Source organism: Phacochoerus africanus, chromosome 9, assembly GCF_016906955.1.
Source record: "Phacochoerus africanus isolate WHEZ1 chromosome 9, ROS_Pafr_v1, whole genome shotgun sequence".
NCBI classification, from domain to species: domain Eukaryota; kingdom Metazoa; phylum Chordata; class Mammalia; order Artiodactyla; family Suidae; genus Phacochoerus; species Phacochoerus africanus.
The window spans coordinates 28,277,547-28,295,769 of NC_062552.1; the positions used below are offsets into that span (position 1 = coordinate 28,277,547).

An 18,223-nucleotide genomic window follows, 5' to 3' on the forward strand; every position below is an offset into this window, starting at 1 on the left:
TTTCCTAAAGAACAGTCTATTTAAAAACCCAGTCTTCTCAAAGGACCTGAGGGGACCAGGCTATTTACCTTTCTAGAAGCTCATTTGTAGGCACAATCTTCCCTTCCTCTTCCCAAGTACACACACTCTAATTCCAGCTTCCAGCAATTAACTACCCACGTAATTAATCTTCTTTCCTCACTTTCACTTTGATGAGCTCTTGACTTTTTTGATTTTAAACCACTGGGCAGGTCAAGAAACCCAAGCCCTCTCCACCATGCTGGGCTCCGCCCTCTGCCCTGGGGTGGCCTGAAGTTGAAGGCCAAAGAGGGAGAGGAGGGCCCAGAGCACAGGCTGCAGCCAGTGGGATGGCAAAGGGTCACTCTAAAAATTGCTGCTGCTGGGACGTGTCAGGTGGCTGCTGGTGGCTCCCCACTGGATTTTCCTTCTCTCTCTCTCTCTCTCTCTCTCTCTCCACAGATTGCTTCTCAAAAGGAGTCTGCTACTAAAACTCCACCATCTAAATTCGGGGACGCCACTCACACAGGAGGATAAGGAGCCGGGGCCACGGTCTCCGAATTGGGTTAGTCCTGGGGTCGGGGTCGGGGTGTGTGTGTGGGGGGTGTGTTGGGGAGAGGGTGGGGTGTCTGTGTGTCCACAGCGGTAGGGTGGTCGGCAGCTGGGTCACATCCTCCTGTCCTGGATTGGAAGCAGAGAGCCAGAAAACACCCTCTTGAAATCTAAGGAATGTGTTAGATTAGGAGAATGTCATAGTAACAGAAATGCATGCTGGAGATGCCTTATAAAACTAGTTACTTATACATTCTAACAATAATTGTAAGTCTTTAAAGCCTAATGTAGGTTTTTTTCTTCCTCTGTTTTATAGAGAAGGGAGGGAGGAAAGTAAAGATTTTAGATTTGGTTCGTAGAGTTTAGAATTTTGTCTCCACTGTTACCAGGAACCATCTGGAACTTTTAGTACCAGATCAGCTTAGATAAAATTGTAATCCATTTTATTGAAATGGGTAACAAACAAATAAGACCATTCTTTGGGTTCCCAGAAAGGGAACCTGTGGGCAAAATAGAAATCCCTCCTGCAAAAGAGAACAGCTTTTACTGTAATTGCAAAACAAGTTTTTGTTTCAAATGTGTGCCTACGGCAATACTGGGACACATGTTTTATGCTAGAAATCATTTTGGAAATGAAACAGTCAAGTGGAAAAGCCCCCTTAAGCTGGACTTCATTTAAAATGGCAAGTGGCAGAGGCCAGGGTGTTTCTATTCTGGGAGGCAGGTGACGCCCAGACACAGGCAGTGGCTGGAATGTGGCAGGGACTAGGAGCAAGTGCAGCTGACGCCCCCTTGGCAAAAAGGCATTCTGGGATCCCAGCTCATTCTGCAGGGGAGTGACAGTGACACTTTGGCACACATGGCTTCACAGCTTGCCCTGGGTAGAGTCTCTCCCAGGAGGCTGGGGTGGAGGGCTGTAGGAAAGAGAACGTCCTTACATATAAACCGATTCTTGGTTCCAGGAGCTTTTCATCTGAAATCTGTTTCAGGCCAGGAGGGACTTAAGTGCGATCCTGTCACGTGGATTTCCCCTCATAGAAGAGGGTAGAATTATGTTACCATTTCTTGTCAGTATCATTCCAGTCCAAAAGTTCTGGATCTATTTAGGGTTATGGACCTTTGTGTGAACTTCTGAAAGCTGTGGGCCCACTTTATAGAAAAAATACACATGAACACACACCACATGTTTCCATAGGATTCCAGAAATTTTCACAGAATTCACAGAGTCACATGAAACCCAACCCAGAGAAGGGTTGCCAGAAAAAATACAGGACTTGCAGGAACACTGAATTTCAGATAACTCCCAAACTAATTTTTAACATAAGTGTATCTCGAATACTGGGATATACTTATATACTACAATGTGATTCATGGGTTTTCTGAAATCCAAATTTATCTGGACATCTTATATTTTTATTTGTTAAATTTGTCAGCTGACACCCAAATGCATGACTCCCAGGTGAAGAATCTCTTGTCTCTGTTGGTTATCTACATCTGATCATGAGGTAATGCTAGGGTTTTCAAAGGCTATGTTGAGGGGAGAAGTGATACAGACCAGACTTGGACGATTCTGACAGCAAAAGCCAACTTTAATTCTCTGTAAAATTTTTGAACTGAAGGTACACATCTCCTCACTTGACAGATGACTAAACTGAAATCCTAAAAGGTGGAATGTTTTGCCACAGGTCCTTCAGATGCTTAGAGCAAAATTAACACCAAAACCCACTTCTCAGTTCTGTGAGAACCAAAGAGACAACAGTCTTACAAAAACAGACTTTCAAGCCCCCTGCCAGCCCCACTTCCCGCAACCTTAACATACACACACACACACACACACACACACACACACACACACACACACACACACACACACACACAAGGCTAGAAGAGAGAAAGAGCTATTTTACTAAAATTTGCAACAAAACACAAAACCAGCAATTTTCGCATTGGGTCCTTAACGTCCTGTATCCAGGTTCAGAAAATAGAAGTTAGCTTTATGCATAGAATCTGCATACTTTAGAGGTAAAAGGCCTCTAGCTAAGCTGAGCCACAGGAAATTGATAATACTTGTCCTTAAACAAAAATTGATTAATTTCAGGGAGTTCCCACTGTGGCGCAGGGGAAACAAATCTGACTAGTATCCATGAAGATGAGGGTTTGATCCCTGGCCTCGATCAGTGGGTTGGGGATCCAGCATCATGACTGTGGTGTAGGTCGCAGACGTGGCTCAGATCCCATGTGGCTATTGTGGCTGTGGTGTAGGCCAGCAGCCATAGCTCTGATTTGACCTCTAGCCTGGGAACTTCCATATGCCACAGGTGCAGCCCTAAAAAGCAAAAAATAAAATAAAATAAAAAATTGATAACAATATTATTAAATCTAACATAATTGATAAATATATGATAATAATTCATATTCAACCTAACACTGAAAAGAAGATGTGTGATTCTCTGATCCACAAATTCATGCAAGACCTCCATGAACCTACTTCTATTTTTGGCTTATCCAAACTCTTGAGCTTCACAGCCTTACCACCCCAATAGGATAAAGAGGCTCTGATTGTCCCAAACAAATTTGTCTTACATTTAAAAGAACAGCTCCTCTATTTCAGTCTTTGGAGCTATAATGAATCATGTCATGGTACCCATATCCAAACCTTAATTTTATAAATTTGAGTTCCACCTCAGTCTCTATCCTCTCATGTTGGAAGGAGATAACTTTTTAACCGGCTACAGATTTCAACCTGCCCTGTACTTATGAACCCTCTAAGGAGTCAGGTTCAATCGGGGTTTGAATCCTTGCTGCACTACACATTATAAACACATTGCATGACTTTGGATATGTTTTTTAAACTCTCTCCAGACCTTAATGTCTTCATTTGTGCAGTGAATATACTATTACCTGCCTTTTAGGATTTCCGTGATGGTTAAATTTAAGAATGGAAATCGTGCTTGTTAGGATTTCTGTGATGCTTAAATTTAAAAGCAAAAATCATAAAAAGTACTCACCTTGGCTCGGCACACAGTAAGTCCTCAAGTAATACATGCTAGCTAACTAATTATTATTTTAGGTAGAAATAGAGGTAACAGTTTACGTTTAACACATAGTATAGATTCATGCTTGGGGCTTTATATTTAGGAATTAATTATTAACATACTGAAATTTGGCAAATACAAAAGATCATGGAAAATGTGATGGCTCACATAACTGCCCAGGTGTTATCAGGTGTTGAATACATGACACTATCATAGAAATGACAGGAGCCAAGGTGGGCGGTGGGCACTGGGGAGAGTGAGGGATTATGCTTCTGTTGCCCTTCTGCCCAGGTTCTAGTGGGCAGCTCTTCCAGGGGACCCAGGAGGCCGCTCTGGGAGATAGTGGATAGAGCAGGGAGGGCAGGAGGCTGTGGGGTCCAGGACTGGAGAAGGCGAATTCTGGCGTCCCCTCCACAGAATGAGGGGATAGCTCCTGTAGCACTGCAAGCCTTCTACAACCTTCTGCACCCTGTGCAGTCTCCTCTTTTACTCAAAAAGGGAAGGGACAGGAGGGGACTGGCAGTGCCTCCAAATAGCTGCTCATCCCATTACACAACCTCAGCTGCTGTGGCTAGACCTGCTCTGTCCAGCGTGTCCTACTCTGTCCAGCAGGGCCACTAAAGGTCCCAGGGCGCCTGTCTTCTTCTCTTTGATCCCAAGAGGGCAACTCATTAGAGCCGCTCTGGGTGGGAAGGGCAAATCAAGCCCTTTGTGCTTCGGGAAAAATGAAGAGAAAGTCTTGAAACTCCCCCAGTTGTAGGCTGGGAGATAGAGGAGCAGGGCCCGAGGAAGACCATTTCTCAGGATGTAGGAGGCAGTGAACATCTCTGGAAACTAGAGAGCCTCGCCCAGCTTCCAAGGAGTGGTCCTGAGTCCCAGACTCCTCTGAGGGGTCTGCAGTGTGTTATTGGAGGAACGTGGCCCAGACTGAGAACATTTGGGCAAGTGGATGGACAGCCTCACCTCCAAGGTACAGACCTAGGAACAGGATGTAATGGCAGCTTCAGTAAATAAATACTGAATTTATGAGCAGAGCTGGGGAAAAATGGCCACCAGAAAGTGGTCTGCAGGCTCTGATTTCAATAGTCTCATAAGTGATCTCCTGCATCTAAGAGCTAAAGAACCCAGTTAACTTTATGCAGTGATTTCAGAGGCTCTAAAAGCCCTATTGATATTAAGAAAAAATATACATATATTTAAAATATTAATTAAGGAGTTCCTGCTGGGTTAAGATTCTAACATCACTGCAGAGATGCAGGTTTGATTTCCCAGCCCAGTGCAGTGGGTTAAAGGATCCAGCGTTGCTGCAGCTGCAACGCAGATTCCATCCTCTAGCCCGGGAACTTTCATATGCCACAGGTGCAGCTATTAAAAAAATAAAATAAAATATTAATAATAAAATTAATATTAAATAAATTTGATTTATGTTATTAAAATATTTAAATAATATAATATTAAAGAAATATACATGCATGTTTCATAGCAGCAATTCTGTTAGAAATTTGTATGTGCATCATAGCACTGATTAAAAAAACAAAAAAACAAAACAAACAAAAAAATGCATATCTGGGAGAAAAAGTAGATTTGCCCATTGACGGATAAGCTTAGCTCATTTGTCAGACTAGCTAATGTGTCACCCAGTAGGGCCCTGGAGAAATGGAACAAGGGCAAGAAAATTCAGACAAAAAGGTCACAAGAGTTTCCATGGGAATACCAGGGGCGGCAGGAAGCCTAGACTATGGAGGAAAGAGAATACAGCAACAGGAAGTAAGAGAAGGAAGCCATGGAAGAGCTTGGACTGATTTCACTAGGACCTCAGTGTGCCCTCTCCTTCCTGGAGATTTCCTAATCCTTCTTGACTGCATACCAACTTATCAAGTTCAAACCATTCCTGGCATCCAGCATCCCTTATGTATTGGCCTCATGTTGCCTGCCCACCTGACTCCCTCTCTCCAGCCATCTTAGTCTGCACATCCCATGCTGAGTCACCCCAACCTGCGTGAGCAAGAGGCGTTTCCTCTCCTTTAAAGCCTTCCCCTTTTTTTGTTCCTGTCCCAACTTTCCTGCAGTCTTTTGAATTCCATTTAAATTTAATCTATTTGGTTTTCAGCTATATTTTCCATTCTTTAAGTGGTTATTCTGAGGTCTCTGCTGTCCAATGCCGTAGTTATCAGTCCCATATGGCTATTAAACACTTGAAATGTGACTAGTCCAAAATGAAACATGCTGTTAAGTATAAAATACACCATGGATTTTGAAGACTTAGTATGAAAAAAAGGGAATGTAAAGTATCACATTAATAACTTTATAGCAGTTACGTGTTGAAATATTTTGTATATATTAGGTTGAATAAAATATATTATGAACATTAATTTCATCTGTTTCTTTTTACCTTTTTAATGTGGCCACTGGAAGTGTTTTAATTACCTATGTGGCTCATATTATATTTCTATTGGATTGGACAGCACCACTCTAGAGATTACAACATGCAAAGCTAAATTTTTGCAGGCTACATAAGCTATTGTATCACTTCACGTAAAATACAGAAAATATAGCAACTGTATAGATTCATTCACCACCATCCCCTCATCCTTTATGGTATAATTGTCATAAGCATACATCTACATATATTATGAATTCCCTAAGACAATGTTATCATTTTTGAAGAGTCAAATGTATTTTAAAGAGCTTTAGAGAAAAACTAGTTCCTTATATTTATCACCTCCAATGCTCTTCATTCATTCCTGAAGGTTTAAGTTTCCACTGGGCTTCCTGTTCATGGATCTCTCTTTTCCAGAATTCCCATCTCAATCTCCAGTGAATGCCTTCACCACAAACTCTGTTCTCTGGTTCTTCAAGTCAGCAACACTTTCCAGTGGAGGTGCAGCTGCCCTGTGCAGTACCACCTGCAGCCTACTCAGCCAAAAAGCCATCCCTTTCCAAGAAAGGCGGGGAAAGGGGAGTTCATCCCATACTACTCTTTTTCCCCACCTCTCAACTCCCCTACAAAACCATCACCCCTTTTTTTTACATTCTTTAGCATCTCCGGGTAGTTTTCTCTACTTTTCGCCGCACTCTCTCCACTACCTTCCAGCTTACAGGGACCATCTATCAAAAAGAAGCTTTACTTGGCTTTTTTACCAGTGGTGGAGGCAAGGGCTGGTTTTTAAACCCAGGCAGTCTTCTTCAGAGTCTGAGGTCTTCACAGCTATACAACATGATATTCCTAAAGGTGAAGAGTGAGCTAGCCAGCAATTGATCAATCTTTATTACTGATCCTTGAGAACACCTCAATGAAGGATGATATATGAGAACAACAATGTATAAAAAGATTTAAAACTGGATATCAGATATTATCGCTCTTGAGTCCACCAGTTACTCCTTCGTTTAGAATTGCCTGCTGGCCTTTGTCTCCTTAGCCTCAGCATATATATCTTTAGGTTGTTGAGGCTGGATTCTCTCTTTGCTCCAGAAACTTCCATTTTCACCAAAAGAAACAAAAAGAACCTTAAAATCAAAATGATTTCAAAAGAATTACACCTTGTCCTAGTATGTTTCAGTATCATGTATCCCAGTTGTTAAATACTGAGATCCTTCTGTACCGAATTGGTAAACAGCCAACCCAAATCCCTCCCACCCCTTCAGTTCTTTCCAGGATGTCCTGTGTTTTACTACCATCCAGCAACTGAAGTTTTACACAAGGTACCCCAGGGGAGCCTCTGGAACCCAGCTCCAGAGGTGGGGCATGAGGCCATAGGGGACTTATCTTATCAGTCATTGAAATATCCACCCCTATATGCTACCAATGAAATGATCTCTTCATGATGGATGAACAAAACATTTAGCATCTCAGTCTGAAGCATTCGAATCAATCCTCAGGTTTAGGATTTCATCCAAAACAATGAGTAGTTATAATCCTTATGTCTACATGAATAAAAAATTGCCCATAGAGATTCCTCCAGGAAAATAGGCTTCTTCCAAAAGGACGTTTGTGCTCCTACTGGTAGAAAATGCTGGGTTTTGTTTTATTTTTGAAGTTACTATGCTGTGCTTAGCTACTTTCTTGTTGTCATTCTGCACGTGTCGTTTTCGTCTCTCTAACCATAAATTACACATTGTATTGCCCCATCATTCCCAGCACAGTGCTGCCCACACAGCAGTAGGTGTCTGATAACTGCTTGCCAAACAAAATTTTTAAAATTTTCCCCAGAAAAATCCAACAAGGGGACATTCACCACATAAATCAAAGGGATTTGAAGACTAAAATGGTAGTGGGTTGAAAATCTATTTCACAAGGTAAGGATGCATGTAGCCTTGCTTACAAGAAAGAAAGAGGAAGAACAAATGTGCTGCAGTCTTATGAACAAATATAAATATGAATATGACAACTGGAGCTTAATGAGGAAGACAAAAGCCCTGGCAAAGAGACAGACCTTCTCTACTTTCTACCTACTTGCTACTTTCCTTCCACTTGGAAAGGAACGGCAACAAACACAATTATGGAATTTTTCAACATATATTCCAGTAATTAAATTGAAAACTTTCAAGGGGGATCAAAGCTAAGTTTTACCCCTCAGAATGAACTCAACAGTGAGACTTAAAACAGACACACATACGTACACACACACACCCACCACCACCACCACCCTCAAAAACTTTAAAAACCCCTAAACCCCTAAATATCCATCAACAAGAGAATGATTGCATACATTTTATATATCCCTACTGTGGGATCTATGTGGCTGTTAGAGAGAATGAGGTAAATTTATGTGTGTGCTAATACAGAAAGATGTACATGAGCACATTCAAGCGATAAAAGTAAATTGCTGAGTAATATGGCATAAACTTGTTTTGATATAAGCTCTCTCTTAGTGGTATGCTGGAACTGACTTGTACTGGCTCATGAGAACCTTTTTATATTTTCAGGAATGTAGCGAGCTGGTTGTTGATAGCTTGAAACCAATCACGTTGAGTGTATTTGTATCAAAGAAATCAGCACCTCACAAATAAGGGCTTTTAGAAATTGACAGGACGTTGTAAATCAACTGTAATAAAAACACTTTAAATAAAAACAAATTAAATTCTTAAAAAACACCAACAAATAAGGGCTTTTTTTCCCCCTGCGGAAGTGGTTTACTCAGTTGGTTTACATCACTGCTCAAGCTATGCATATATAAGTTTGCATAAGCATACATAGTTATCTGTAATTTCGATTATTTGTATTGTATCAGTATACAATTATTTGTAATTCCACGAACGGAATTGTTGAATTACACACACTGATTTTGTCACTTTAAAAATGAAAAAAAAAATGCAACATCCGTAATTTCACAAGAAAGTAAATGTTACATGGCAGTAGATAAAATCCATCTATAGATTTTATCCATATCCATGACTAGGCCCAATATTTTGAGAAGAGCTAAAATAATGTAATCTATGATATTGAAGGACTATGTATACATTTAAAATCAGAGCTGTTCAGAGTTACATCATAGAGATAAATCCACACATCATATAGGTTAAAAAACTGGTTCGAATATTTATGACATTGATTACAGGTAATGGTTACTGTCCCTAATATGTCAGCACCCATGTAAATATATTTCTAAGAGGCACATGAGTAGATTTAGAACTCTAGTGTCAAAGCATAAGAATAGTTTTTATTTTTGATAGACTGCTAAATTATTATTCAAAAAACTATATCAATTATAATCCCATTAACAATGTACCACACCAACATCTGATACTCTGAATATTTTAAAATATTTTAACCAATTGATAAGCAAAATTTGACCACAAAAATAAACAGCCTTCCTAAATTTCAGTTAACAATTCCCTGATTATTATTAGTTTAGCTTTAAAAACATTTAACTGTTTGTATTTTCTGTAAACAACCTAGTTACCTAGTTATAGTCTTTGCTCATTTTGTAGTTGGATTACTTTTTACTTATTAATTGTAGGAGCTCTTTAAATACCGTGTTAACTTCACTCTAACCATTTATCTGTCAAAAATGTTATACATTTTTGTCTTCACAGTCTGCAGCTTGTCTTTTAAATAGTTGGTGCTTTATAGATTGTTGTCATTTTTTTAATATTAAGATATTTCAGTCTTTTCCTTGATGGCTTCTGGATTGTATGTTATGCTTAAGAGCATTTTTCCTACTTTCAGATTTTTTAAAGACTACATTCTAGTTCTTGTGTAAGTCTGTGTGTGTGTGTGTGTGTGTGTGTGTGTGTGTATCATTTAGATATTTAATGCTTCTGGAAATTATTTAAGTGACTATGTAGAGTAGAAAGCCCAAACTAATTCATCATTACAAGTCCTTATCCACTGATTGTTAGCCACATTTATTCTAATATATATCCTACATTTAACGTGAATTCCTGAATTTTAGTATTTTAGTATTTTATTGAGAAAAACTTCAAAGTAATTATAATTCACTTTTTCCTGAATATAAACTGAGCCCTTAAAATGATGTTCAATTATTATTCCATAATTATTGAACAGCTAGACCAGAGAATTACTTGGCATTATAGATATTGAGAGGTCTTGTTTGCTAATATGAACCTTTCTAGAATTATCTACAATGACTGATGCTGAAGTAAACTGTCAGTAAGATGTGCATCTAGTTTAATGTGAGCCTTTAAATGTATTTTTAAGAATTAATCAATATACATTATGCCATTCCAAAACTACTATCTTATAAAAAAGGAACGTTTCTAAATGCAGCACTTCAAAGTCCAAAGCACAATTGAAATAAAAACACGCTTTTTTTTTTTTTTTTTTTAGTAAGCTCTTGTCTGTGACAGTGTATTTACCAACATGGCCCCCAAAAAGAAGAATGTCAAGAAAAACAAGGGTGACGTCAATGAGATGACCATCATTGTAGAAGACAGTCCCCTCCACAAACTTAATGCTTTGAATGGGCTCCTAGAGGGAGGCAATGGCCTTAGCTGCATTTCTTCTGAATTAACAGATGCTTCTTATGGCCCAAACCTCTTGGAAGGTTTAAGTAAAATGAGGCAGGAGAGCTTTCTTTGCGACTTAGTCATCGGCACCAAAACCAAATCCTTTGACGTTCACAAGTCAGTGATGGCTTCATGCAGTGAGTACTTTTACAACATCCTAAAGAAAGATCCATCTACCCAAAGGGTGGATCTCAATGATATCTCACCACTGGGCCTGGCCACTGTCATCGCATATGCCTACACTGGAAAGCTGACTCTCTCTTTGTATACCATAGGAAGCATTCTTTCTGCTGCCGTTTATCTTCAGATCCATACCCTTGTCAAGATGTGCAGTGATTTTCTGATTCAAGAGATGAGTGTTGAGAACTGCATGTACATTGCTAACATTGCCGAAACGTACTCCCTGAGAAACGCAAAGGCGGCCGCCCAAAAATTCATCCGGGATAACTTCCTTGAATTTGCAGAATCAGATCAGTTTATGAAACTCACATTTGAGCAAATTAACGAACTTCTTATAGATGATGATTTACAGTTGCCTTCTGAAATAGTAGCATTCCAGATTGCAATGAAATGGTTAGAATCTGACCAAAAAAGAGTGAAATATGCTGCCGATCTTTTGAGCAATATTCGCTTTGGTACCATCTCTGCACAAGACCTGGTCAATTATGTTCAGTCAGTACCAAGAATGATGCAAGATGCTGACTGTCACAAGCTTCTTGTAGATGCTATGAACTACCACTTACTTCCCTATCATCAAAACACGTTGCAGTCTAGACGCACGAGAATCCGAGGGGGCTGTCGTGTCCTCATCACTGTAGGGGGCCGTCCAGGCCTTACTGAGAAGTCCCTTAGTAGAGATGTTTTGTACAGAGACCCTGAATATGGATGGAGCAAACTTACAGAGATGCCAGCCAAGAGTTTTAATCAGTGTGTGGCTGTGATGGATGGATTCCTTTATGTGGCCGGTGGTGAAGACCAGAATGATGCAAGAAATCAAGCCAAGCATGCAGTCAGCAATTTCTGCAGGTACTAGATTTTTTATTAGGAATGGAAATGGTTCAATATTATGAGGAAATTGCCCTGACATAGAAAGAAATTAATCAGCCTGTTAGCTTAGTTCATGGGCTCAATCAATAGTAAGAATACATTACATATACAAAACACTCCCCATTATATAAAGTGCACTCACATATATTATACACTCTAAATTTCTCAACACGTCTATGAAGCGAGCAGAGAGGTATGATGATTCTGATTTTACATGTGAGAAATCTGTCACTCAGAGAAGTGACAGTGCTAGTAAGTGGAACTCACATTTTCTCATTTCTGGTCAGCAAGCTCTTCACAACACCCTGTCTTTTTGAAAGAAGATGGGTGCAAATTTAGTTTTTAACACTAAATTGTAAGAGAGGCTAAAATGATACAAAATTTCTTTTAAGTGACCTTTACTGATGACTGCCAATTCATAACTGGCACTAGAATGAGATCATTAAAAATGTGGCAGCAAATTAATTTTAAATATTTCTTTAAAGACTGAATGCCATCAATATTTTTGTTCCATGTACAAAGAGTAAAGCATAATAAATCCTGCAGAACATGGAATTCAAATGCAGGTTATTTTTGTATAATAAAAAAATTTAAACCTCCATATCCATGAAATATTCAGAAAATCATGCTCCTATCATGGTAGTGGTTCAAAGTCAAACATAACTAATGAGCAAGATCTGGAAATTCATCTAGTAAATTATTTTAAAAAAGTCTTTATTATTTCATTACATGTATTGTGTCATTTAAATGAATCTAAACAATTAATTGAGTTTTGGCCTTTTATTGATAGTTTTGATTTGGAGGTGAAATGAGACAAACATGAATGAACATAAAACAGATGGGAGTCATTCCTGCGTCTACAACACTCAGAACTACGGAAACCAGAAAAGCATTCATTTACTACCAGTGCTTATGTTCCTCCTGCTGATAACTAAGTCATTGTTTTTGCAGTACTGACTTCAGTGTTTATGGTAAAATAACTGAAAGGCTGAACACTGAAAAAAAATGTATACCCCTACACTAAAAGAAAATAGGATGTATTAATAAGAGAAAATAGAGAAGCATCAAAAGTTAAGGCTTTGGTGATGCGTTTGGACATGAGTTCTATTGTTCTCATTTTAACAGAGGATAGAAAACTCAGTGATTTAGCTTTACTATGGCAATGGCCAGCAGAGGTGTATAAAAAAGATGGGGTTTGTGAGAAATGGAGAAATCCAATTAGTCAACTCCTATCTTGATTCAGGCGTAAGACTGAGCTAGGGCTGGCTGATGTCTGAAGATACGTGGAATTGACCTTAATGTGGCCGTGTTCCCTTCCCTGATTCCACGAACACCTGCCCGGCTTCACTGCTCTTCCACATGCATTCCCCTAAATCCTGCTGGATGATGGGTATCTGAATATGGACTGGAGGTCCGTCTTTAGGGTTGGTCTCCGGAGTGGCCTGATAAAGAAAATGGTTTTATAAACAGGAGGAGAGGGCCATCACCCATGCCTGCCCTTCCTCTCCCAACTGTCACACTTGATTTACTGGTTAAGAGAGCATCAGCAGCCTCCAAGGCAAGGAGCTGCTCTGGGTCCCGGGCCTCTCCGCAGGGATGGTGTCCAGGTTCCCACAGTCTGGCGGGTGGCATCGCCTGGGTTCCCCCGGCTGCTGCCAACAAGGCTGTCACACTTCCTCTGCCACTTCCAGATACGACCCCCGCTTCAACACCTGGATCCACCTGGCCAGCATGAACCAGAAACGCACGCACTTCAGCCTGAGCGTGTTCAACGGGCTCCTCTACGCCGTGGGCGGCCGCAACGCCGAGGGGAGCCTGGCCTCGCTCGAGTGCTACGTGCCCTCAGCCAACCAATGGCAGCCCAAGGCGCCCCTGGAGGTGGCGCGCTGCTGCCACGCCAGCGCAGTAGCCGACGGCCGCGTGCTAGTGACCGGCGGCTACATCGGCGGCGCGTACTCGCGCTCTGTGTGCGCTTATGACCCGGCCCGCGATGCGTGGCAAGAGCTGCCGGCGCTTAGCACGCCGCGGGGCTGGCACTGCGCGGTGGCGCTGGGCGAGCGCGTGTACGTGATGGGCGGCAGCCAGGTGGGGCCGCGCGGCGAGCGCGTGGACGTGCTGACCGTGGAGGGCTTCAGCCCCGCCACCGGTCAGTGGAGCTACGCCGCGCCGCTGCCCGTGGGCGTGAGCACTGCGGGCGCCTCAGCGCTGCACGGCCGCGCCTACCTGGTGGGAGGATGGAACGAGGGCGAGAGGAAGTACAAGAAATGCATCCAGTGCTTCAACCCCGAGCTCAACGAGTGGACGGAGGACGACGAGCTACCGGAGGCCACCGTAGGCGTATCATGCTGCACTCTGGCCATGCCCAACCACGTGACCCGGGAGTCCCGCGCCAGCTCAGTGTCGTCGGTGCCCGTCAGCATCTGAACCCGGGGAGCCTTGGGCTCTCGGGAAGGGCAGATGCGCGTCGCGGTTAATCTGTGAGCTAGCGGAAAGGAAAATATGTACCATTTATTACAGCGGCGTCTTTTCAGATACATCGAGGCAGATGTATTGGTGTTTTCAGTTGCTGGTGTGGCATCATCTACCTCTGTCGATTTTTTTTTTTTTAAAGCAAAATGCAAGGCCAGAGGCAACAAAGAAACCATTTATTTCAGCGGCCACTGGGTGGCAGACATAACTTGTGGTAGGCACTCCCATCGAGGCATCTTTCCTAAATGTAGAGCCCACATTTGAGACTGTGCATCTCCACTTCAGTACACACGAAGCTTTTGTAAGAGATTTCACGTATAAAAGGTTATTTTACTCTTGCTCTATTTTTCTTTAGGAAGTTTAAGATATTCCTTTATAGGCTTTATTTTTAAATGGAAATCCGTTTACATCCATAAGGACTTAAGATTTAATACTGTATTTCAGTGCTGTTTCTTTTCCTATACATGCCTGAGTAAAGGACTTCGAAAGGAATCCCATGAGAAAATCATAAAGCTTAAGACAAAGTCTGACTGTAAAGTAACAGGGATTCCACCCAGGGGCTGACCAGTTGATGCCTTTGGTTTAGCAGGTGATCCCCTCCTGCCTGCCTCAGGCCCCTCAAAATACTTCCTATCACAAAATTTTACTCTCAGAGAAGGAACTGACATCAGTCATTTAACTTATAGTGTAAATGTAAATCATTTTGTTGTTTCTCCTAGAAGCATTTGCATTTTGGTCCCCTATTAAAGGAATTGCAACTCTTACCCTCACTCTAAAAACTACACCAAGATGACTGAAGGCAAACTTGACTTTCATGTGTAGGCCCCCAGAAGAACACCAAATGAAACCATGTCTGTAAGGATCATTAACTTAAAGCATATACAGCCTAAAGGTTATGCAACCAATAACAATAATTTAATTTCTTCTGCTTTTGTTTGTTTCTTTTTGTGGCTGCCCGTCTCATGTGGAAGTTCCCAGGTGAGGAATCAAATGAGCACCACAGCAGTGGCTACAGCAGCAACCCCAGCCACTGCAGTGACAATGCCAGATCCTTAACCTGCTGCTCTACAAGAATGAAGGAAACATTTGGAATTCTTGGATTTGGCAATAGCAGAATTAATGGATTCTCCTGATGGTAAATGCTATTGTTTACCATTTCATATCAATCTTGATTTCTTAATTAAAAACCTAACACATTCATTTCATATAGAAATCTTAAGATAATATGTGCCTGTTCTATTATATATGTTTAAATTTCACCTGTTCCAAAGTAGCTTTGCAAATTAGACTATATCCACTCCATATCATTTTTCTCATATGTTTGCCAAGTTTGGGAGTAAGGGAATGATTGTAGTAAATGGCATATATTTTCCTTTCTTATATTTATCATTTTATTCTTTGATAGTTCATTTGTTTTGGAGGAGAAGGGCCCAACAATTATGGGTTATCTGCAAATGGATTTTGAAAAATAAAACAAACTACGGTTAAACATGAGATCTATTGACACCATAATTAGGTTTTCATGAATCCCATCCTCTCCTACCTTGTGTAGATAGGTTATTGTTAGAGTTAGAATATTTATATTTAAAATATTTTATTCGAACTGTGAAAAGTGGTTCATATAGTATACTTTGTGGAACAATTTTATATCATTGCCCTTTATGAAAAGTTCAATCTCTGGGTATTTAATGGCAACACTGGGTAAAGGCTAAATCATTGTAGGTTGAGAATCAGACATTATTAATGTAAAAACATTACTCTTTCCTCACCCCACACAGGGCATGAGGAGCTTCTCCAAGTACAAAGCAGATCTTCTCCTTGATTCTTTACTGGTCCAGGCTGAAAATTAAAGTTGTATGAGAAGCCAGTTTATGGAGCAAGTCACACCATTGAGCTCTTAAGTCGCCAAAGGACAACCTATACATAGACTTTTGTCCTAGCAGCACCATTGGCAAAATTAAGTTTTTATTTTTAATAAGTTATTTTGGCTACAATGTCCAAAATATGAGGGTGACTGTAACATCTTTCAGTTTGGCATAAATATATAGTCTCATACAATGAGAAACTTGTGGCATATTGTGAATTTTAAGAGAGAAAAAAGTGATGCATTATGGATTACAGGTCATAAGTGGGAAAGCAGGCAAAATTCCTTAATGTTCAACTAAGAGATGTGTCTCCCGTTGATCCTAGAGGTACTGTGAATGGGAGGGTAGGGCTAAGGCTGGAATGCAATAAAAATCAATCAATTGTCATATTTTATCATGGACAAATGAAGAAAGATGCTGAAACTAGAGGATTTTTTCATCCATCAGAGCTTGATAAAATATTGGTGCACAGAAAACTTGGCAGTGGCTTTCTAGAGGTGAATCTGGAGATGTGCTAAAATGAACAAATCATTTGAAATTAACCACTTAATATATTTTCTACATTTTGGATATCTAAATACTCAGAGAATATAAATATCTGGGCTACCCAGGTTCCTGGGTGCACTGCTGTTTTATTTTCTGCTTCAACAGTTAGGCCGATAAACAAAGACCATTGAAATTTTGGAATTCCAGAATTTCTGACAAAAATTGTTAGGGAGCCTGGAACTTAACGGCTGGTGAAGGTTTTACAACCTGGGAACATCCTGCATTGATAATGGAAACACGTGAAAATATAAAGAATCAAAAGAACGCCTATCATCTTTCACCTGTGAGTGAAACCCACTCTTTAATCCAACTACTAAAGCAGGTGCTCCTAGAATACTTGATTTCTCTGTATTTCCCAACTGGAAAATTATTTCATTTTCCTTGTGTTTGAAGCTTACATTCAATCACATTCCCAAGTCTTAGGATCCAACCCTGTTCCTCCTTTTATTTTTCGTAAGCAAATGACTTGTTATTTTTGTAATACCAGAGTCGTGTGATGAAATAAAAGCATCAGTTCAGTGTATCAGAGACATAGCAGGTTATCCAGCAGCTGAAATAATAAAACTGAAGCTCTCTTTTTCTGAATGGGCCAGAAACCTGATGTGAAAGTTTCCAGGAAACCAGACTGTAGTCTGTCCATTTTTAGTTAGGCTCTTGGTGCTGAGTTGTTATCCCTGATGCATTAGTTGCTTTCAGTGGTGTTGGGTGAGTTTTATTTTTATTTCCTATGTTGTAAGAATGGTTATGAATAGAAAGTCCGGGACGGGAGAGAGAAATAAAATTCTAAGCAAGGATGAGATGGTAGTAGAGTGTTATAAGTGAGGAGGTATAATTAATGTAATAAGGATGTGAGAATGTACTGACTGGTTCTATGATTTAAGGTAGAGCAATAATGATAATAAGTGTATTGTACAAACATGCACAAAGTAAATAGAGGTTTGCCTGGTTCATAGGTCCATTTTTTGCTGGTTATCCTGGCCAAATATCTTCAGAATTCATCCAAGTTACTAGATAGAAGAAACTAAAATCATTTCGTTTAATTTTTTTTCCCTGAGTTACAAAGAAATAAATTTATGTGACCTACTCTGCATAAGTCATCTCTAAATAAGCTGGGTCTCCACCCCAGTCACTGATGGATATATCCTCTAGCACAAGGCAACATTAAAAGGAATTATTTTTCAATATTTCTTTTCATACTTCGAAAACTATAACCTAGTTTCCTGAACACTCCTCCATGGTAATTATGAGAATTAAAGATTTGAAAGTGTAACTATGTACCTACCATCGAGCACATCCAGAGGGTAAAGACCATTTAATGTCCTCTCGGGGAATTTGAAATCAAATACTATCTTGGAATACTCCTAAAAATCTTTGTGTTGATTCAGCAACTTTTGGTTAAAAAAAAAATTGTTTGCTTAAAACATTCTTGTACTATCTAAGGAACAATAAAAGGGGTATCGTGTTTGTAATCGCCTCACTATCAATAAAACTGCCTTCAGTAAGCATTGAGTCAGTGAGCCAACGTGGGCGATTTTGAAGTGTTTGAAGTGTCTTTTCTATGATGGTCGAGATGTTTGTTTTCTTTTTTTTTCTCTCTCTCTCTGTTTAGTTTTCATGATGACTCACCTCAACGAAACACAACAAAAGAGGAAATGGCAAATAACTGAAAAGCTGTTCTAATAACTTGAAGACTAGTGAAAAAGGGTGGGGATCTTTTTAAAAGTGGCTTTTGCTTTGTAACTC

General features: G+C 40.3%; 1 protein-coding gene across 1 annotated transcript; it reads left to right on the forward strand.

The window, feature by feature from the left end:
* The first annotated feature begins 343 nt into the window (after positions 1 to 343).
* On the forward strand, positions 344 to 17,989 carry KLHL31 (kelch like family member 31). The gene is made up of 3 exons (XM_047796494.1): positions 344 to 562; positions 10,375 to 11,579; positions 13,292 to 17,989. Exons 2-3 carry the CDS (start codon positions 10,408 to 10,410, stop codon positions 14,022 to 14,024), a joined length of 1,905 nt encoding a protein of 634 aa, XP_047652450.1. The 5' UTR covers positions 344 to 562; positions 10,375 to 10,407; the 3' UTR covers positions 14,025 to 17,989.
* Positions 17,990 to 18,223: the final 234 nt, after the last annotated feature.

Bases quoted from the DNA above. Each gene is read 5' to 3' on its own strand.
- KLHL31 (XM_047796494.1), top strand. From the start codon at position 10,408: ATGGCCCCCAAAAAGAAGAATGTCAAGAAAAACAAGGGTGACGTCAAT. The intron at 11,580-13,291 runs GTACTAGATTTT...TGCCACTTCCAG, and splicing joins GCAGTCAGCAATTTCTGCAG to ATACGACCCCCGCTTCAACA.